We start from the raw sequence: 23,405 nt of genomic DNA on the forward strand, positions 1-23,405 counted from the left end.
CCCTTCACTGTGCAGATTTTCCATAGGTGTTGCTATCTAATTCAGAGAGGACAGTGCAGTTATCTTTTGAGCTTCAGCTCCGTTGTATCAGCTTTTCCTCTCATAGCATGATTTAATGCATAATCACTGTGTTTTTGTATTTCTGAGTTTCTCTTCTATCTCAATGTTTGCCATACACACTCTGTCTTACTTCTTGCAAACCGTATAGTGTCTTTGCATCATCGCTTATTTCAACATAGTATCAGAGTATACCTGTTATTTTTTACATTCCTAACTCAACTAGGGTTAATTTAACTCTAGAACTCTAGAAGTGGTGACATAACTTACTAATGTAGTTGTGTTCATAATGTAAACCAACTAACTAAAACATTGGGAACTGCCCATAGAATTGGCAAATTCTAACACCCCTCTGCCGTGCCAATGCGGTAGTACAAGAAGATCAATCACCAAAGGGTAGTAAGTTCAAGGAATTTTGAAACCCCTCAAACTTCTCACGAGGAAGTGCTTTTGTGAAAATGTTAGCAACATTCTCTTGTGCAAGGACATACAACAAATTGATCTCTCTTGCATAGCATCTCTCTTTGACATAATGGTAATGTATCTCAATGTGTTTTGTGCAAGAATGAAACATAGGATTCCGTGCCACTGCAATAGCACTCTGACTGTTAGAAAGAATGGGTGTAGGACCCTTCAAAGAAATCTATAGATCAGCCAACAATCTATGTAGCCATACACATTCCATTGCTGTGGCAAAGGCTTGTTAGCCAGTCATTTCCTGGACAGTCAGTGCCACGTCAGCACAGTACGGCAGAGGAGGTGCCACGTCATCAATGCCACGTCATCAGTGCCATGTCAGCAGTGCAGTCAGACTGCACAGTCGGCCAGAATTCTGCTGTCGGCTGCATTTAATGCAGCCGACCTGATGCTGTTATTTATTATTTCTTGGCTATTTATAGCCGGTTCTTGAGGCACACTTGATTATTCATTCTTTAGCGATTTCAGATTCTGATCTTGAAGATCTGTTGGCTGAGACAGACTGTGCTCAGGCTGACGGAGATCGAGGTTATCAAGTCGGAGACATACGCAGATATTTCCTTTGTCCACTTGTGTATTTCTGCACTCTTATACAGCATACTACAACGCAGATTTTCTGCGTTTACACTGTCTCCTTTTCTCTCTCTCTTCTCTCTGTGTTCACTCTCTCTCAGTCTTCGTCCTACGCTTCCGCATCGCTGCACTCTGACATGGTATCAGAGCGATGAAGATGGAATGACTGAGGGCTGAACCTATCTGAAGAGGAGATTTCAGCGCGACACAAGGCTGCGTTTCCAGGTTTCGAGGGCAAGCAGGGGGGCTGCGCATGGGATCAAGACTGAAGCGAGCGTGGGCGTGTGGGAAAAGAGTCAATCGGTGAATTTGTTGCAGGTTATTGCTGTTCGAAGAGGAGGAAGGCTGCGTTTAAGGCCTTCCATTGCAGATTTTATCTTTTCATCGCCTTCGGCGGGTGAAGAAGGTTTGGGCAGTGGAGGAATTAGTCCTAGAGGGCTGTGTTTTCACAGTCAAAGGGGGTTGCTTTTGTGTTTGTGCAGGTATTGTAGGTTAACATGTCTACGGAGACTGATTTGGAGTTCTAGGCGATCATGGACAGGAAGGTGCCTGTCCTACTAGCTCTTCCAACGGATCAAAAGCTTGATGGTGACAGTTACCGCATCTGGCGGGTAATGATGTTGGCCATATTAGAGTCTTATGATTTAGCGGAACTGGTGGAGGAGATTAACACGCCCTCAGTGAGGGATGAGTCCAAACTCTCTTCCAATGCTCGTGCGGAGTTGACCAAGGCCCAATCTCATTGGGAGAAACTGAATGCCAGGATTCGATCTTTTTTTTTTCTGTCTTGCACCACAGCCGTGATAGCTCACATCGAGCACTTGACGGTGGCTCGTGAGATATGGCTGGAGCTGGACTAGATGTACAACCGGATGACCCTGATGAAGAGGGTTTCTTTGGAGGTGCAGATGTGAACTTTGTCTGTGAATAAGTCTTCTTCGCTTCGGGAACACATCATCAAGCTTCGATAGCTTCAGATGTAGGTTCAAAATGTGGGGAAGCCTATTTCCTCTGAAGACATGGCGATCACTTTACTATCCTAGTTGCCGCCACGATTCAGTACTTTTTATTCCGCTCTTATTGCTTCAGGGCGGGAGTCAACTCTTCGGTGGGAAGAGTTGGGTTCTATGGTCTTGGACCAGGAGGAACAATTGAAGGGACAGAATGCTTCCAAATCGGAGGCATTGGTTGGTCAAGCCTCTCAGAAGAAGGGGAAGGACCAAAGGAAGAAAAAGAAGGACAACAAATCCAAGAAGGACAAGGAGAAGGAATCAACTTGCCATATTTGTGGTAAGACCAGTCACTGGAACTGAATGCCAGGATTCGATCTTTTTTTTTTCTGTCTTGCACCACAGCTGTGATAGCTCACATCGAGCACTTGACGGTGGCTCGTGAGATATGGCTGGAGCTGGACTAGATGTACAACCGGATGACCCTGATGAAGAGGGTTTCTTTGGAGGTGCAGATGTGAACTTTGTCTGTGAATAAGTCTTCTTCGCTTCGGGAACACATCATCAAGCTTCGATAGCTTCAGATGTAGGTTCAAAATGTGGGGAAGCCTATTTCCTCTGAAGACATGGCGATCACTTTACTATCCTAGTTGCCGCCACGATTCAGTACTTTTTATTCCGCTCTTATTGCTTCAGGGCGGGAGTCAACTCTTCGGTGGGAAGAGTTGGGTTCTATGGTCTTGGACCAGGAGGAACAATTGAAGGGACAGAATGCTTCCAAATCGGAGGCATTGGTTGGTCAAGCCTCTCAGAAGAAGGGGAAGGACCAAAGGAAGAAAAAGAAGGACAACAAATCCAAGAAGGACAAGGAGAAGGAATCAACTTGCCATATTTGTGGTAAGACCAGTCACTGGAAGAAAGATTGCCCCGACAAAGACAAGAAGAATACCGAGAAGAAGGACACAAAGGACTCTGGAGCGGTGGCTGCACCCTCATCAACTGCTTTTCTATACTTAGCAGTCATTGTGGACTCTACACCGACAACTTTTGATGCTGCGATGACAGCTCCCCAGGCTCGAGAGTGGATTGTGGACAGTGGTGTCTCACGGCACATGACTCCTTCCGTTGGTGTTACCCATTTGCAACCTTCGCATGGGCAGATTCTCATTGGAGACAGCTCTTCTGTGTCTATTGCTGCGCAGGGTGAGATGCAGCTTATTCTAGATAGACATGGTGGTACTGTTAGCAAGTCAGAGACTGGCCGTACAGCCACAGTCAGACTGTACAGTCGGACTGCCACGTGGCAGTCCGACCTGTACCAGTACAGTCGGCTGCATTTAATGCAGCCGACCTGCCTATTTGATGCGCCCTGATTCTGGCTATTTATAGCTGAGTTTTCAGCCTACTGCTAACACTCTTCTGCTCGCAGCTTACAGACTGGAGGCTTGCGCAGATTCCGTCTTTGTTCGCAGATTTCAGACAGGAGACAGTGCAGACTGCAGCGGACTTCGAGGTGAATAGCAGGTTGCATCGTCGAGGTGGAGACACGCAATCCAGCGCACTGCGCCCGTGCATATATCTGCATATCTTTGTATACAGCACACTTTATACAACAAATCTTCATCTTCCACTGTCTCTTTCTCTCTCTTCTCTCTCTGCGTTCTCTCTCTCTCAGTCCTACGCTTCCGCACCGCTGCACTCTGACATGGTATCAGAGCTATGTTGAAGGGCTGACTGAGTGCAGAACCAACCTGAAGAGGAGTTTCTATCGCGACACAAGGCTGCGTTTTCAGCGTTTGAGGGCAGGCAGGAGGGCTGCGTCTCGGAACAAGGCTGAAGCGAACGTGGGCGCGTAGGAAAGGAGTCCAGGTTGTGGATTTGCTGCTGTTTACTGCTGTTTGACGAGGAGGAAGTTTGAGTTTTCAGCTTTCAAGTGCAGGTTTTGCTTTTTCATCGCCTCCGGTGGGTGAAGAAGTTTCAGGACGCGGAAGAGCCCTAGCAGGCTGAGTTTTCACAGTCAGAGGGGGCTGCTTTTGCGTTTGTGAAGGCATTACAGGTGAAGATGTCTACAGAGATTGACTTGGAGTTCCAGACGATTATGGACCGGAAGGTGCCTGTCTTACCGGCTCTTCCCGTAGATCAGAAGCTCGATGGCGACAACTATTGCATCTGGCGTGTGATGATGTTGGCCATCCTTGAGTCCTACGATTTGGCGGAGCTTGTACAGGAGGAGATCGACCGGCCCTCGATGAGAGATGAGTCCAAACTCTCTTCCGATGCTCGTGCGGAGTTGGCCAAGGCACAGTCTCACTGGGACAAACTGAATGCCAGGATTCGTTCCTTTCTTTTTCTATCTTGTATTACAGCCGTGATAGCTCACATCGAGCACTTGACGGTGGCTCGGAAGATATGGCTAGAGCTTGATCAGATGTATAACCGGATGACCCTTATGAAGCGGGTTTCTTTGGAGGTACAGATGCGGACCTTGTCCGTGAACAAGTCTTCTTCGTTGCGGGAGCACATCAACAAGCTTAGACAGCTTCAGATGCAGGTTTAGAATGCGGGGAAGCCGATTTCCTCCGAAGACATGGCGATCACACTCGTCCCAGTTGCCGCCACGATTCGGTGTTTTCTACTCCACCCTTATTGCTTCGGGGCGGGAGTCCACTCTTCGGTGGGAAGAGTTGGTTCCTATGGTCTTGGACCAAGAGGAACAACTAAAGGGACAGAATGCTTCCAAGTCGGAGGCACTGACAGGTCAAGCCTCTCAGAAGAAGGGGAAGGACCAAAAGAAGAAGAAGGAGGATAACAAGTCAAAGAAGGACAAGGACAAAGAATCCACATGCCATATTTGTGGAAAGACTAGCCATTGGAAGAAGGATTGCCCTGACAAAGACAAGAAGGACACCAACAAGAAGGACATGAAGGATTCTGGAGCGGTGGTTGCACCCTCATCAGCTGCATTTCTTCATCTAGCTGTCATTGAGGACTCTACACCGAATGCTTCTGATGCTGCGATGACGGCTTCCCAGGCTTAAGAGTGGATCGTTGACAGTGGTGCCTCCCGGCACATGACTCCTTCATCAGATGGTGTTGCCCAGTTGCGCCCTTCGCGTGGGCAGATTCTCATTGGAGATAGCTCTTCCGTGTCTATTGCAGGACGGGGTGAGATGCAGCTTATTCCAGATGGACGTGGTGGTACTCATACCTCAGAGGTCTTGCATGTACCAGGTTTAGGGTATCATCTACTGTCAGTTCATAAGATTGTTTCCCTTGGACTTTTGGTGGAGTTTGACAGTGATTTGGTGCGAGTCCTTGATCGTGGGTCAAGGAAGGTTCTCTCATCCGGATATGAGGAGAACGGCATCTATAAATTGAAGTCTTCCATCGCCCTCTCTACTCTTCTTCTTACCTCTCAGACACAGTCAGAGCTATGGCATGCTCGGTTTGGTCACCTCAACTATGATTATCTTCGGAGGGCGTCACGTGGACAGCTTGTTCGAGGGTTGCCGGATATAGTGGTGAGCCAGTAGCCATGCGTCTCCTACATTCGTGGGAAGCAGCATAGGGACGTCATTCCCCACAAAGCTTCGCGGCGGTCTACTTCACCGATGGAGCTTGTATCTACGGATCTTTGTGGCCCTATGAGGAACGAGTCCTTGCGAGGGAGCTCTACTTCATGTTGATCGTAGATGACTATAGCAGGATGACATGGGCCTATTTTTTGGCATTGAAGTTAGAAGCTTTCTCCCACTTCAAGGATTGACTTCTCTTTGAGGAGAACCGATCTGGCCGGAGATTGAAGACCTTGCGATCCGACAAGGGTGGTGAATTTGTTTCTAATGAGTTTGCTCGTTTTTGTGCAGATAAAGGTATTCACCAGGAGTTTGCTAATACCAACACTCCTCAAGAAAACGGCATTCTTGAACGGAAAAACCGCAGTGTGATCGAGATGGCGCGCACCATGATGGAGCACTGACAGACACCTCAGTTTCTGTGGGCTGAGGCTGTGGCTACTGCAGTCCACATCCTTAACCGATCCCCCACTTCGGCCGTTGATGGGATAACACCTTTTGAGGCTTACTTTGGGACTAAGCCCGATGTTTCTTATTTTAGGGTCTTTGGGTGTGATGCCTATGTTCACATTCCCAAGGCTCAACGTGATAAATTTGAAGCAGCTTCCCGAAGACAGGTATTTGTTGGCTACAGCTCCCAGTCCCAAGGCTATCGTTTGTATGATCCCGTCAAGCGGGATGTGTACACCAGTCGAGATGTGCGGTTTGTGGATGTTCTGGCCATACCAACGGGTGAGGAGCATCCAGTTCTTGGAGATCCAGGGGATAGTTGGGCTTCTGCTACAGTTCCTTTGGAGCCCGTGCCTTTTGATTCTGATTCTGTTTCTGACACAGAGTCTACTGTTCCACCGGTCACCCCCGAGGAGTTACCACCGGTGGATATCCCAGAGTCTTCAGCTGATGGAGAGAGACGAGGGGAGGTCCGGCCTCCTCCTCATTGGGCCCGTGACACACTTCGTGATTCAGGGTTCGAGGGGGTCCTAGAGGAGTGGGGACCGCAGGATGGTCCGCGGCGGTCATGGAGGCACCAGGCACATTCTACGGAGCTTGTTTGCTCTAACTATTGTTTGATGACCCATGTTATGCAGGATCGAGAGCCCACCTCCGTGAAGGAGGCTTTACAGTCCGCACCATGGAAGAAAGCTATGGAAGCCGAGTTGGAGGCTATTGAGAGGAATGGCACTTGGTCACTCGTGCCACGCCCCCCGAATAAGAAGGTGATTGGCGTCAAATGGGTTTTCAAGACCAAGTACCTTAGCGATGGTTCTTTGGACAAGCACAAGGCTCGCCTTGTTGCTAAAGGTTTTACACAGCGCCCAGGGATTGATTGTCATGATACTTTTGCCCCCACTGCTCGTATGGCAACTATTCGAGCTGTTCTTGCCTTGGCTGGCCATAGGAGATGGCCTGTCTACCAGTTGGATGTGAAGTCGGCCTTCCTCAATGGTGATTTGAAGGAGGAGATCTATGTCGAGCAGCCTCCTGGCTTTGGATCTTCAGATGGGAAAGTCTACAGGTTGAAGAAAGCCTTGTATGGCCTCAAGCAGGCTCCGCGTGCATGGAACGAGAAGATTGATTCGTTCCTTCAGTCACAGTTGGGATATCGGCGTTCTAAGGCCGATCCGCAGCTTTATGTACACACTTCCGAGGATGGTTGTGTGCTTTTTGTGTTGTATGTTGATGATTTGATTGTCACAGGTGATCATGCACAGAAGGTCCAAGAGACGAAGGCAGCTTTACATCGGACGTTCGAGATGACGGACTTGGGTCTACTCCATTTCTTTTTGGGCCATGAGATTTATCAGTCTCAGAGGGGGATCTTCATCTCTCAGCAGAGATATGTACATGAGCTCTTCGTTTCTTTTGCGATGGAGGATTGTCGGACCCTTTCTACTCCTATGGATCCAAACTGGAAGGCCACTTCCCATTCAGCTTCTCCCATGGCGGATGCTTCCCGCTATCGTGAGTTGATTGGATCATTGATTTGGCTCCTCAACACTCGTGTTGATCTTTGTTTTGCTGTTGGGCTCTTGGCAGGGTTTATGAGTGAACCTCAGACGGTGCATTGGCAGGCTGCTCAGAGGATACTTCGGTATTTGAGGGGGATGTCTGATTTAGGGATTCATTATCCCGCAGGCACAGGTCGTTCAGATCTTGTTCTTGCAGGTTGGAGTGACTCGGATTGGGCCGGTGATGTGGACCACAGGCGGTCTACTACAGGTTACGGTTTTACCTTGGGTGTAGGTGTTATCTCATGGAGTAGCAAGAAGCAGCCCACGGTAGCCCTTTCGTCTATTGAGGCGGAGTATCGGGCCGCGTCTTCCACCACATGTGAGGCTGTGTGGCTTTGGAGATTGTTGGAGGAGCTTGGTTGCCCCCAGACTCGTCCTACTTTGCTGCAATGCGACAATGAGAGTTGCATTGCCTTGGCACGGAATCCTGTTTTTCATGCCCGGACGAAGCACGTAGAGATCCAGTACCACTTCATTAGAGAGAAGCTTCTGGATGAGACCATCACTGTGGAGTACTGCAAGACGGAGGACAATCTTGTAGATTTGTTTACGAAGGCACTTCCCCAGGCTCTACTTCGGAGACATTCCAGATCCCTCAGGCTTCTGCACCGCCCAGGCTCTGAGAGGGGGTGTTAGCAGGTCAGAGACTGGCCGTACAGTCACAGTCGGACTGCCACGTGGCAGTCCGACCTGTACCAGTACAGTCGGCTGCATTTAATGCAGCCGACCTGCCTATTTGATGCGCCCTGATTCTGGCTATTTATAGCTGAGTTTTCAGCCTACTGCTAACACTCTTCTGCTCGCAGCTTACAGACTGGAGGCTCGCGCAGATTCTGTCTCTGTTCGTAGATTTCAGACAGGAGACAGTGCAGACTGCAGCGGACTTCGAGGTGAACAGCAGGTTGCATCGTCGAGGTGGAGACACGCAGTCCAGCGCACTGCGCCTGTGTATATATTTGCATATCTTTGTATACAACACACTTTATACAGCAGATCTTCATCTTCCACTGTCTCTTTCTCTCTCTTCTCTCTCTCTACGTTTTCTCCCTCTTAGTCCTACGCTTCCGCACCGCTGCACTCTGACAGGTACCCACATCTCTGAGGTGTTACATGTGCCAGGATTGGGGTATCATTTACTTTCGGTTCATAAGGTTTGTGCTCTTGGCCTCTCGGTGGAGTTTGACAGTGATACTGTTTGAGTCCTTGATCGTGGATCGAGGAAGGTTCTCTCTGCAGGGTATGAGGAGAATGGAGTCTACAAATTGAAGTCTTCTTCAGCTCTTACTTCTCTTCTTCTTACTTCTCAGACACAGTCCGAGCTATGGCATGCTCGGTTTGGTTACCTGAACTATGAGTACCTTCGGAAGGCGTCGCGAGAGTCGTTTGTCTGCGGCTTGCCGGACGTAGTGGTGAGCCATAATGCATTCGAAATAAGATGTTTGTGATTGTAAGCTAGGTATAGATCACCGACTGAGGCAGTATTCTGGTGAACATAGAACACTGACTGAGGCACTCTTCTTGATGGCACTAGAACTCCCCAAGGCCAACGTGAATAAAACCTACTCCAAGGGGTTTTTTTTTTTGTTTCGTGTTAGTGAGTTTAGACCAATCATGACGCAAAAGGCCTTGTCGTAGGGAACTCTAGTCGGCAGGAGGAGGTGAGGATACCAGGGGGCTCTAGTCATAAACTCCTTAGGCTCTTATGAATTTCCAACTACCCTTCGATTTCCAGACTGTGTTCTGGAAGTTCCAATACTAGTTGGGGAACAGAACTTGGAGAGAATAATACTTTGAATATCAGCCATGTGTCTCTTGCATTCGTGGGAAATTGCATCGGGATGCGATTCCCAACAAAGCTTCTAGGCGGTCTACTTCACCCATGGAGCTTGTATCTCGGATCTTTGTGGCCCGATGAGGACCGAGTCCCTGAAGGGGAGCTTGTACTTCATGTTGATTGCAGATGACTACAGCAGGATGACTTGGGCCTATTTCTTGACTTTGAAGTCAGAGGCTTTATCTCATTTCAAGGATTGGCTTTTTTTTTAGGAGAGCCGTTTTGGCCGGTGACTGAAGACCTTGCGTTCAGACAAGGGACGTGAATTTATGTCTAATGAGTTTGCTCGTTTTTGTGGAGATAGGGGCATTCACCAGGAGTTTGCTAACACCAACACTCCCCAAGAGAATGGCATTTTGGAGCAGAAGAATGGAAGTGTGATCGAGATGGCACGCACCATGATGGAGCATCGACTGACATCTCAATTTCTGTGTGCCGAGGCAGTGGCTACCGCAGTTCACATCCTTAATCGATCTCCCACTTCGGCCATTGACAGGATGACACCTTTTGAGGCTTACATCGGGACTAAGCTTGATGTCTCTTATTTCAGGATCTTTGGGTGTGACGCTTATGTGCACATTCCGAAGACGCAGTGTGATAAGTTCGAGGCGGCTTCTCCACGACAGGTTTTTGTTGGCTATAGCTCCCAGTCCCAAGGTTATCGTTTGTTTGATCTCGTTAAGCGGGATGTCTACACGAGCCGAGATGTGCGGTTCGTGGAAGTACCGGCCATAGAGGGGGGTGAAGAGCACCCCGTCCTTGGAGATCCAAGGGAGAGTTGGGATCCCGAGACAGTTTCTTTGGAGCCCGAGCCTCTTGATGGAGATTCTTCTTCGGATTCAGAGTCTTCTCTTTCACCGGCCACCCCTAAGGAGCTTACACCGGCGGATGTTCCTGAGTCTTCAGCAGATGGAGAGCGACGGGGAGAGGTTCGTCGTCCTCCTCGTTGGGCCTGTGACACACCGAGATTCAGAGACTGAGAGAGTCCTTGAGGAGTGGAAACCACAGGATGGACCGTGGAGGTCACGGCGGAACCAGGCACATTCTTCGGAGCTTGTCTGCTTCAACTATTGTTTACTAACTGTGTTTTGCAGGATCGAGAGCCCACTTCAGTGAAGGAGGCTTTGCAATCTGATCATTGGCGGAAGGCCATGGAAGCTGAGTTGAAGGCTATTGAGGAATGGCACTTGGTCTCTTGTGTCTCGTTCCTCTCACAAGAAGGTGATTGGTGTCAAGTGGGTCTTCAAGACCAAGTATCTTAGCGATGGTTCTTTGGACAAGCACAAGGCTCGCCTTGTTGCTAAAGGTTTTGCTCAGCGCCCAGGCATTGATTTCCATGATACTTTTGCCCCCATTGCTCGTATAGCGACTATTCGAGTTGTTCTTGCCTTGGCTGGCCATAGGAGATGGCCCATTTATCAGTTGGATGTGAAGCCGGCCTTTCTGAATGGTGACTTGCAAGAGGAGATCTATGTTGAGCAGCCTCCTGGCTTTGGATCCTCGGATGGGAAAGTTTATAGGTTGAAGAGGGACTTGTATGGCCTTAAGCAGGCTCTGCGTGCATGGAACGAGAAGATTGACTCGTTTCTTCAGTCGAAGTTGGGATATAGGTGCTCCAAGGCCGACCCGCAGCTTTATGTGCACACTTCCGAGGTTGGTCGTGTGTTGTTTGTGTTGTATGTTGATGATTTGATTTTGACAGGGGATCATGCACAGCAGGTCTGAGAGACCAAGACAGCTTTACATCACGCATTCGAGATGACGGATTTGGGGCTTCTTCATTTCTTCTTGGGTCACGAGATTTATCAGTCTCAGAGGGGGATTTTCATCTCTCAGCAGCGGTACATTCAGGAGCTCTTGGTGACTTTTGAGATGGAGACTTGTCGGCCCATTACTACTCCTATGGATCCGAATTGGAAGGCTACTTCACACTCAGACTCTCCCGTGATGGATGCCTACCGTCAGTTGATTGGATCCTTGATTTGGCTTCTCAACACTCGTATTGATCTTTGTTTTGTTGTGGGTCTTTTGGCAGGGTCCATAACGGAAACCAAAAAGGTGCATTGGCAGGCTGCCCTGAGGATTCTTCGGTATTTGAGGGGGACCTCTGACTTAGGGATTTCTTATCCCGCAGGTACAGATGCTTCCAATCTGGTTCTTACAGGTTGGAGTGACTCGGATTGGGCTGGCGATGTGGACCACCAACGGTCTACTATAGGCTAGTGTTTTATCTTGGATACAGGTGTTATCTCTTGGAGTAGCAAGAAGCAACCCATGGTAGCCCTTTCTTCTACTGAGGCGGAGTATCGGGCTGCGTCTTCCACCACATGTGAGTTTGTGTGGCTTCGGAGATTGTTGGAGGAGCTTGGCTGCCCCCAGACTCGTCCTACTCTTCTGTTGTGCGACAATGAGAGTTGCATTGCCTTGGTACGGAATCCAATATTCCATGCCCGGACGAAGCACATTGAGATCCAGTATCACTTCATTCGGGAGAAACTTCTGGAGGGGACCATTGATGTGGAGTATTGCTAGATGGAGGAGAAACTTCTGGATGGGACGATTGATGTGGAGTATTGCTAGATGGAGGATAATCTTGCAGATTTGTTTACGAAGGCGCTTCCCCAGGCTCTTCTTCGGCAGCATTCTAGATCCCTCAATCTTTTCACTCGTCTAGGATCTGAGAGGGGATGTTAGCTAGTCATTTCCTAGACAATCAGTGCCACGTCAGTACGGCAGAGGAGGTGCCACGTCACTAGTGCCACGTCAGCAGTGTAGTCGGACTGCATAGTCGGCCAGATTTCTGCTATCGGTTGCATTTAATGGAGCCGACCTGATGCTGTTATTTATTATTTCTTGGCTATTTATAGTCGGTTCTTGTGGCACACTTGATTATTCATTCTTCAGTGATTTCAGATTTTGATCTTGAAGATCTGTTGGCTGAGACAGACTGTGCTTGGGCTGAGGGAGATCGAGGTCATCAAGTCGGAGACATATGTAGATATTTCCTCTACTCCCTTGTGTATTTCTGCACTCTTATACAGTATACTACACCGCAGATTTTCTGCGTTTACACTGTCTCCTTTTCTCTCTCTCTCCTCTCTGTGTTCACTCTCTCTCAATCTTTGTCCTATGCTTCCGCATCGCTGCACTCTGACAAGGCTGCCTTGTATGCAGCCTCACAAGACAAGGTAGCCATTGTAGGTTGTTTCTTACTTAGCCATTAAATGCATGAGCGACAGTGTTTGCACTTTCAAGCCAATTTCAGCCTTATGCTTTGCAACAAGATGTTTAAAATGCATAAACACATCAGATTTTGGTTTCAGCCCATACACCCATGTATACTGGGAGTAGTTATCAATAAAGTTGACAAAATAAAGATGACCCCCAAGTGCACGTGTCCTCATGGAACCACCAACACTGAAGTGAATAAGCAGCATTTTCTAGATAGCACGCATTGCACCATCCATCTTCAAAGAAAACTTGTGTATTTTGCCCAAAATACATCCTTTATCTGTATGAGGAGGTGGGATCTCCACTGAGGCAATGCATCTACCATTTGATACCTTTGAAGAGTCAACAAACTACCAAAGCTCATATGTTCACAACGAGCATGCCATAACTCCGCATTTTGTATTTTGGGCAAAAGAGTACAAATTGCTAGAGTATCATAAGATTGTCTATCATACATATTCAACAAAAAGAGACCGTTATATAGGGTGCAAGATAGCCTAAGTGCATAATCCATCTCATCCTCAAAGATGACTTGAAAGCCATGCTTATTAAAGGCAGATATAGACAATAAATTCTTTATAATGTTGAGCATAAAGAAAACATCCAAAAGCATGAAATCAGAACCATGTACAATAGTAATCGTAACTGAACCAATGCCGCATACATCATAACTGCTATTGTTCACACATATAAGGTGCTTCCCATCAAGGGCTGAATGCAAAGAGGTAAACTGACACTTCATGGAAGTGATATGCTTTGATGCCCTAGTGTCAAAATACCATGTGTGTCGCGTTTCAGAAGTATTAAATGCTGAATCAACCATTGAAGAATCAAATTTGCATGTAAAAAATGCATAATCCTTCTCCACAAAGTTGGTTGAAGCATCACCATCAACAAATTTGTTGGCTAATGTCTTTTGGACAGCCAAACCGGAGTCCTTCTCTTTGGCCAATCGCTTCTTGCATTCATTAATATAATGAGCGGGATTCTTGCAATAATGATGTTTTCCCTTTTTCTTGGACTTTTATGTGTCTTGGGCAGCCTTATTTGATGGCTGTCCAACATCAGCCTTTTGCTGATTTTTCACATTTTATCCAACTTTCCCTTTGCCATTGTACTTTGAGAGCATAGCCACATCAACATAATGCAATGCAACATTCTTCTGAGGGTATTCCTCTTGTAGCAAGAGACTTTTCAACTCCACAAATATAAGGGGCTATTGTACCCCCTCAAAGACATCAAATAATGTACAAACCGAGATGACTCAGCAAGAGAGTTTAGTGTGATGTTTGCCCATGTTGCATCCTGAATGACCTCATCAACATTAAGCAACTGCTCACGTAAATTATGTATGTGTGTAAGGTAATCTATCATACTATCACCCTTATCCATGTTTACATTAGCTAGCTCTCTATAGAGATAATATATCTTGGCCTCATTATGTGCTCCAAACATGTGCTCAAGTACATCCCAAGTAGCTTTTGAGATCTTGCAAGATTGAATGTGCAAAATAATGGCTCTTTTCACTAACAAGCATAGCATCTAAGAAACACGTTTCTTTGAATTTGAAACTTACGAAACGTTTCTTAAAGTACGAAACGTTTCTGAGAGTAAAAACTGTGGGTGTTTTTATTTTAATTTTTTTTTTGGTAAGTTGGGATCCAAAACATGGTTTTTTTGACAAAAACTATTGGGCAATGTTAAACATGATGATGATGATGATGTGTAATAACCCATGAGGACTCAAGATTTTGGATGAGAGATTGTTTTTTTGTGATTTTGTTTAGTTATTGGAATTTGTCAATCTAGTATCTATTCTTGTTTTAAGATTTGAATATTATATGACTTTAGTCTCATTTATGAGTTACTTATGATATATTACGATTTATTCTCGATTTTGACATTTTGTCAGTTTGTTTTGAAATGAGAATCATGATGCTGCAACTTGACTCAGTCCATATTATGGATAAGCTATTTACATGTTAATTTCAATTTTCTTTGTATGATATGTATGAATCATAATGTTTTGAGTTCTAAACCATAGTATAGCTTGCTAACTTTGACATAAGTGACAAGTTAATAATGGATCATGGATATGTAACGTATAATGTATTATTCTCAATTGACTCTATTATCACTCAAGCTCAATTAGCCATTCTTTGTTTAAGAGAGAGTTCCATAGAAGTTTAGAACCTCTTTTCCTGGTCAAAACTATTAAAAATCCCTACATAAAAAGACCCGTGTTTCTTATTTTACCCCCTCTAGAGAGAAACTTACGAAACATGTTTCTGACATTTTGTTTCTAAACGTTTCTAATGTTTCTGGCTGCTATGCTGACAAGGCAATCAAAGATAGTGTCTGTGTATCCTTGGAGTCCCACCTCTACTGATCCTCAATAGGAGGAGGGGCAGCAGCAACAGCAGTAGCAACTTGTTCTCGAGCATTACACTGAGGTGTCTGAGGTGGAAGACCTCTTGGTTTTGCTGCAGATCACTAGTGACATAGTTCCACAAGTTCTTCATCATTCACTAGAAGGTTGCATATAGGTAGTTTGTGCCATCAAGCTTGTCCTCATGAGTGAGGACACCAAGGATGCTGCTTTGATTATTATGCCCTTGATGTGCCATGCTATCAATGACGCACAAAAATCAGTACCCAGATACTTCGATGCTGAAGCATAGAATGTACTCTTCGGAGTACCAAAAATATCACAGGATTAGAATGCAAGTACTAGATTGTCACAAATCTTGCCAAATAAGCCCAATGTTGCACAAATCAGCACTCAGTTTGCAGATTACAGCGATCCACTGCTGTACCGCACTTGCCTCGAAATGTGTGCCCATAAGAAAACAGTTTACAGCAATTTAATATTGACTCTCACCAAATTTTAGTGAAAATCCCCAAATTGTGTTGCCAAATCTGATTGTCACAGCAAATTAATGTTGCTTACCTCCTGTTATCTACTTTGGAATGTGTGTCGGGTAAAAGCTCCAAAATTCGTGGCAAAAATTTCAAAGAAATCGAAGAAATTTTATAGCTTATAGTTTGAATTTCTGCAAAAATGTCACCTCGGGACACATGCCAATAATAACCAATAGCTGAATCCTGTTTGTGATGCATGTCAGAACCAAAAATTTGAAAAGCCCCAAACTCTTCCTATTAATGTTGAAGAAACTGCGCAATCTTGGCAATTTCGGTAGAGATTCACACATGGGAACTTTAATTGGGCAAAAGCTCCAGATTTCCTCGAACGAGTATCAAGAAATTTTAGAAATTGGAAAAGTCGGTCGAAAATCCCCAAATTTCTTGGCATGAAGTGTGAGAAATTGAAAATTTCTTCGAAATTGGGTATGGATGAGCAAGATGGATGAGAAATTCTAAAAATTTTCAAAAACTTCCAAATTCAAAAAGTTAGGGTTTTTGTGTTTTTTTCTCACATCTGCAGAAAATGACAGGCAAGGTTGAGAAAATGGCGGCTTGGGCAAGGCTGAGAATATCATGAGCAAGGCTGAGAGAGGCTATATGTGGAGGGCTAGCTGTGTGTAAGACTGACTGCATACAGGATTGTGTGCAAGCTAAAAACAACAGTAGCACCTCCTCCAAAATAACTTCTCTTCCAAAACAACTTCTCCCTCCAAAATAGTAGCTCCTCTTCCTTTGTTGGTTATGTGGACTTCGCATGGGGGGCACCGGCTGAGCGGTGGAGAGACAGAACCCACATGTCTAGCTCTGATACTAAATGTTGGAGAGAGAGAGAGAGAGAGAGAGAGAGAGAGAGAGAGAGAGAGAGGTTTTACGAAAAAAAAGAGAGAGAGAGTAAACACAAGACAATGAGCAAGAGTGGGCAGCAGTTCCACACTCAAAAGATGCAAGTGCTAGAATGATAGAATGAAAGTACAATAGGTCTTAAGTAAGTTAGGCCTATTCTAACTCGACTAGAGTTGATTTTAACTCTAGAACTAATTCTAGAAGTGGTGACACAACTTATTAATGTAGTTGTGATTACACTACAAACCAACTAACTAAACATTGGGCACTGCCCATATAATTGGCAAATTCTAACAAAGGTGAGGGTCATGCTGACAAGACAGCTTTTGTAAGACTCTGTAATTTGGTGGGGAACACCTTTTATTGCAATTAGAGGTGAGTGTTGACTTGGACTACTAGATTTATTCATTGCTGCTTATTGTTTTTGCTTTTTGATGTACTTCTGATAGTGTTCCTATATCTTTGTGCAGCTGCGTTCTGAGCTCCACTCCAACTCTTTGCAATGCAGCAATGGAAGTGCAGTGCTCAATTCCCAGCCTGAGAAATACATCCGACTTACATGTTACTGTCTGGAATGCTCAACTCATCAGTAAGTGCAACTTCTTGATATTATATGCTTAGTTTAATACACTATTTGGATGCTAGCAAACTTATTTATTTTTTCTTCAGGCAGTTTGAACCCCCATGAAAGACTAGAATTAAAGAAAATCATTGATCAGATGGGATTGCTATCAGCCAAAGCACAAGGCTTGAAGGCTCCCATAACAAATTTTGACCGTATAAGATCTGGTTTGCATTGCCTTTATCTGTGCACACATGGAGTCCCTGAGAGGGGGAGCACTGTTGTTGTCAAAGGAATGCTGAAGGTTGGTGCAAAGAACCTGTTCATAAGGAGGCAAGATGGGAGCATCAGAGAGATATCCCCATTATGCGTGCTAGACTTTTATGTGCACCATACTTGCCAAAGGTATGAAGACTCTGTTTAATATTGTGTCAATTGTAACAAGAAAATGCTTAATAGTTGTAATCCTGAGTCAGATGAATATTGCTAATTGTTTATTTTGAATAGAGCTGGTTTGGGTAGACTTTTATTTGAAACAATGCTATCTAAGGAAGGCAAATGTGCTCATCAATTGGGGTAAGTGTAATTCCCCTATGCAATTGTACACAAATTAGTCACCACATGTTGGGTGCACAAAATACTTTAAAGTAACTACAAAACTGTTAAGTAGCTTACACTTTTCGAAAAATGGCTCTGTCACAGTTATGACAGACCATCGGTCAAATTGTTGTCTTTATTGACAAAGTATTATGGCCTTAGCAGATATCTACCACAGGTTAGACTGTAGTATTGGTACTATCTCATATGTTATCTGTAAAAACCATGATTTTAGTTTAAAACAATCAATTTTGATTCTCTAACATTAAGGAAAAATGTCAAAGAGTATTTTTATTTTCCAAGGTAGTATGCATTTACACAATACAAGTCTCCCTGCATATGCCATAAAGAACAACAATGTGAAGATAGTTGTGTCATCCTTAAAAAGACCAAGACTTCCTCTCACTGCTGGTTTGGTTGTTCAGGGGAATCATTTTGTAGTATTTGATGCATACTTTGACGATGCGCTCAACAGTTTTGAAACCAGGAAGAAAAACATGCAAGGCTGTGTCATTCCACTCTCTCTCCTCAAGACCACCTGCTGGAAGGATAGTAAGGTACAAGCTACTGAGGTTCAAAGTGAGACAAGCTCAAAAGGTCCGTTTGGTAGTAGCATACATCTGCAGGCTCTTGAGCTGAATACTTTACATTATGCTGTTTCAAAGCTAGCTGGTTGACATGCTCATAGATCTATTTGAAAATTGTGATCCTTAGGAAGTTGCCAAAGGCTAAATATCAGAGCTAATAGATGTTTGCAAGCTTTAGTTGCTAGTAAGTGCAGTTTTTAGTTGCACCACCAAATAGGTTTTGAGTGTCCTACTAAGTTATGCTTTGCTATGCAGGCAAAGAACGTAATGCCACAGTAGGTAATACTAAAGAGATCCCCATCTGTACTGAAGGCTGTCAGATTGATCCCCAACTGATGACAGACAGACAAGTAGATAAACAACACAGCAAAGATGAAGACACAGCATCATCCTCATCATCATCGTCAACTTCGTCAACATCATCTACTCGTTTTTTCCAGAAATGGGCGGCTAGCTGGGCAAATGCACCAAGATCACGCTACCATGCTCAGCTTTCTGGAGTGGGTGTAGCTGCTGTATTGAGACCTGCAGACTCTCTGTAGCTTGTCATGGAATTTTGATGCCAAAAAAAGGAAATTCATGTCTCTAACAGCTGAAATAGGTGCAGCTGCATCCTGTGAATCAGGTCCAATGCTAAATAAGAAATGTGGTAAACATTTCAATCTAAAGAGCAAACATGTCAAATCTCTCTCTCTCTCTCTCTCTCTCTCCATAAAGTAGCAATCAATCTCTATGTGCGCATGTAATGAGTAATTTACGAATTACGAAAAAGACAAGACTTATAAAGGTTGTTCAACCAGCAAAAGCCATTTACATGGACACATAGCCCCTCATCGTCAATTAGCCCAATAACTTATAATCAAAATCCAAGGATCAGCATGCTCATTGGTTAACCTACTAGTAGGGATGTGTGACAATTGGGCTCCATTGCTGGCTGATTCACAAGGTAATTGCAAAATATTTCACCCTCGAAATGTTGCATTTCAGAATGACACATTTCAAGCATGGTCCTTCCTAAGTGACACATCACACAATGAGAATAATACATTTAAAAAAATATATCCAATGTTCTAGAATAGATATTGCTCTTTTTCTTGGAAGTGGTATGTGAAATGTTGAAGCATATTTCACTCTTGTTATCATGGGCTTGAAAAATAAGGGTGTTTCGCATAATCTAGTTATCCCAAAGTCCCGAATACTAGGGTGAGTCAAAGAGCAACAAAAAGTGTGATGGGTGTTGTGCGATGGAGGGCCCTCCAAGGATTCGAATCACACGCACACGTACATACACCCCTCTCTCTCTCTCTCTCTCTCTCTCTCTCTCTCTCTCTCTCTCTATTAGGACAAGGGTCCTGAGCAGACATGGTTTGTAGGATAGCTCGACCGTAGCAGTAATAGCAAGTAATGGATCACTATGCTAAGGTGTTGATGGGGTTAAGGGATCAAGAGATAATCTACATTAGGGCACAATGGTATATGAGCCAAAGGTCAAAATATGGGCAATTAATATGAATGGACTTACTAAGAGTCGATCTAAACATAGGCCATGGATCTGTTTAGAGATATGAGTGTGGTGCTAAAATAGGTTATTAAGTTCTTGGAAGGTAAATCGAGCTTTTCCTAACTTATGTGTTGTTAAAGGCAAGATACCTATGTGTACTTGACACTAGTATTAGAACTAGGTTGTAGCAAAAGATCAAGGAGAGTGTGATACCACTCGACAACAGGCTGCAACGGTTATGTAACTGCACAACTATCACATCTTGTGCATCCTCTTGTGGTGGCAATCAAGGTATAGACCTTGGTATGCTTGGTAATGAGGCTATGAAAACTTCATTGGTATCGTTAGTTGTGTGCAAGGTGAAAGTGTTCCCTTGAAGACTTCTGCTCGGAAGGTTATGTATCTCATTGTTCTCTATATCCAAGTATGCTTAATTGCAAGGCAACTAACCATCAAGTTAAGCCTTGGAGTTTCTTCAAATAACAAAGAGTTTTTAAAAGCTTGCTTGGAAGGAAATAAAAGGGCTTTTCAAGGGTCTTTCAATTACCTCTTGGCATATGTCTATGGAGTTTTACCACATCATTCTTGTAGTTTTGTGAATTGTTTCAGGTTAAGTAGTAATTATTTTCTCTTAGTTTCAAGCGTCACACCATGTCCTTATCTTCACATTTACAACATGAGTCTACAAATATGTATGAGGAAAAAATCATAAATGATTTAGGTGCATTTGAACTAATGTATAAGGGAGAATTTGGTGCTTTGGTGGCTTGCACAATAGTACTAGAGAAAAACTTTGTTGCTCTCAATGAAAATGTTATATAGGTCTCAGAGCTTTTAAAGCAATTCTTGAAGATGGGGTTGCTCTTGGTGCTACTTTCTCAATAGGGTTGCCTCAAAGTGCCAAGGCCTCTAGCTCTCTTAGTATACATAAGGTTAATCATATGTTAAAGAACATGCTGCCACTTTTGTTTTGAGGAGAGGAACAAGATCCTAATAAGGATGCAATCAACACTTTTTTACAATAGTGAAGTGACTTGTATAAGTTATGTCATACACCTGATTCTGTTAGAGCCCTTGAGGCAAGCCTTGCACAAGGGCAAGGCCTACAAGTGGTAAATGAGTCTTGATGCCACAACTCGTTTCACGACATGGGTCAAGTTTGAGGGAATGTTTCGAAATGAAATTGAGGGTCCTAACATTAGTTGAGTATATCTCCAAATATAGAGAAATCATTCTCAAACTTGATGTCTTAGAGGGTTAGACCTATGGCTTTTGAAAGTAAAAAACTAGATAAGGCTTATCAGAATTATTTTGTTTATGAATGTGAGCTCTATGCAATTATCTATGCATTGAAAAAATGTTATCATTATTTGTATGGTGTTATATTTGAGGTAGTGCTTTACTATCCAAAAGGATTTGAAAGGAAAAGATGCTTGATGGATTGAATTTCTTTAAGAGTTTAATTGCATGCTATGGTATCACAAGGTTCAATATAATGTTGTAGCTGATGCTCCAAGTAGAATACTTGAGATTGACACTCATTTATAATATTGAAGAGTGATCTATTAAAATCTCTACGAGGCAAATGTGAACATGATTAGTCTTATGAAAAGGTGTGGAATGTTGTTAAAAGAAGGGATCTCTCACCAACTCATATACAAGATGTGAATTCCACACATGGCTCCTCTCTTATAAGTGATGTTTGATGATGGGTACTTGCTTCACAAAGGTCGAATATGTGTACCCTTAGACAAAAGAACCATGATGCCAAATTCTTTATCAGTGTCATGATAGTCCTAGTGCAGGTCATCCATGGATAAGAAAGCCCTATGCACATGTACGTAGACACTTTTGTTGGTCTGAAATGCATAAGGATATAGGAAAATATGTTATTTAATGCCAAAACTATCGAGTGAACAAAGCAAAGCACCTGAAGATAGGTGGACTTTTACATCCTTTAGAGATTCCTAATGGCAAGTGGAAAAGTCTCTCTATGGATTTTATTGTTAGACTTTCTACTACCAATCATAGTCATGATGATATTTGGGTACCAGTAGATAGACTTACTAAGATGTATAGATTTATTCCAACAAAGATGGCTGTTAAAACTCTCGAATGAGCTTGGCTATTTGTGGAGAATATTAATGGCTCTATGGGTTGCCAAGCAATATCATAAGTGATCGCAATCAAAAGTTTAATAGCCATTTTTGGAGAGCTGCATTCAAAAGGTTAGATAACAATGCTTAATCCTAGTATCGTAGATCACCCTCAAATAGATAAGAAAATTGAGCAGGTAAACCAAGTTCTAAAATATATGCTATCAGTATATGTAAGCAAAAAATTGGGAAGATTATTTACCCATATTAGAATTTTCTTATAGTAGTGCTAAGCATGTGATTACATGGTTTAGTCCATTCATGCTTATGTATGGATTTTAAACTCGATCACCAGTTATGGTGGGATTAGCCAATGAGAAAATCCAACATGTCAAGGACTTTCTTCAAGATCATTTTGATATGCTAAAAGTAGCACGCTTGAATGCTAAGCAATCTCAAGACCGTTATAAGAAATATGTAGATGAACATAGACATATGGTCACTTTTGAAAAAGGTGATAAGGTCTACTTATGTGCTCTAGAACATTTAAGACCCATTTACAATTCTTAAATGTGTTGGTGAAGTTGTATACAAATTAGATCTATCATCCTCTAGTAGAGTCCATCCAGTCTTTTATGTTAGCCAATTGAGAAGGCAACTTGGTAATGATAATAGTTTGGTGAACCAAGGAGAGTTAGTAGAGATTATTAAACCATCAGTTCAACCTCATGCACCAAAATGAATCTTGGATTTCCATAAGCATCATACACATCATCATGTTTGAAAACAAGTTTTGGTGAAGTGGAAAGATAGACCTAAAAAAGGTTCTACTTGGGAGAATATAACTGTACTTAAGAAGCGATTTTTTTCACTTTTGTTTTTGAGGACGAAAACTCTTTCAAAAAGAAGAGTTATGTTAGAACAAGGGTCCTGAGTAGACAGTTTGTAGGATAGCTCAACTGTAGCACTAATAGCGGGTAATGGATCACCATGCTCTCTAATTATCTCGAGATTGATACTACAAGAGTAGCCCACATCCTTAGAGCCGATAGGATTTGCACACTATGCGATGAGATGGAGAGTGAGGAGCACTACATTTTAGATATAGAGCCTATAGTAGTATAGTTCAGGCTAGATATCCCATAGTATTCAAAGGAGACACCTCTCTTAAACTAATCATGGTATCATATGTGTATTTTTAATGCTTTGCTTTGATATTATTAAGTTGTGCACAAGTGAGGTGTACATATGAAGTGCAAGCTAAGTCACATTGATAGCCTAAGAATTCCAAGTGAGCAGTGGTGTGGGTGACATTGGCAAAAGTTGTATAAAGTTATGTTAGACAAGTACTTGTGGGTCCTTGGTGTCAGCTTGGTTCTAGGCCATTAGTTGGGCCATTTAAATATCTAGTGGTGATATTGAGCGACTAGGCATTAATTACTAAATTAATGCTAGTCGTAGGCCAATTAATATTAGGGCAATTAAATGTCCCATGGTGGTTAGCACATTAAATATAAATGGGACTAGCTAGTTCTGGGGCAAGAACGAATGAATAATTAAATAATTTTTAAAAATCCAATTTTTA

At 43.6% G+C, this 23,405-nt stretch overlaps 1 protein-coding gene across 1 annotated transcript in view; it reads left to right on the plus strand.

Moving 5' to 3' along the window:
* Window positions 1–19,150, plus strand: part of LOC148027403 (uncharacterized) — a 44,669-nt gene extending 25,519 nt beyond the window's left edge. The window contains exons 2-8 of the mRNA XM_087689084.1: window positions 16,948–17,066; window positions 17,151–17,444; window positions 17,547–17,615; window positions 17,742–17,814; window positions 18,062–18,233; window positions 18,351–18,407; window positions 18,479–19,150. Of these exons, the coding sequence (XP_087545210.1) occupies window positions 17,197–17,444; window positions 17,547–17,615; window positions 17,742–17,814; window positions 18,062–18,233; window positions 18,351–18,407; window positions 18,479–18,765 (906 nt within the window). The 5' untranslated portion in view covers window positions 16,948–17,066; window positions 17,151–17,196 and the 3' untranslated portion in view covers window positions 18,766–19,150. The remainder of the gene's footprint in view (window positions 1–16,947; window positions 17,067–17,150; window positions 17,445–17,546; window positions 17,616–17,741; window positions 17,815–18,061; window positions 18,234–18,350; window positions 18,408–18,478) is intronic.
* The last annotated feature ends 4,255 nt before the right edge of the window (window positions 19,151–23,405 follow it).

Source organism: Lygodium microphyllum, chromosome 12 (genome assembly GCF_053477565.2).
Source record: "Lygodium microphyllum isolate KBCC chromosome 12, Lygodium_microphyllum_v1.1.10, whole genome shotgun sequence".
NCBI lineage: Eukaryota > Viridiplantae > Streptophyta > Polypodiopsida > Schizaeales > Lygodiaceae > Lygodium > Lygodium microphyllum.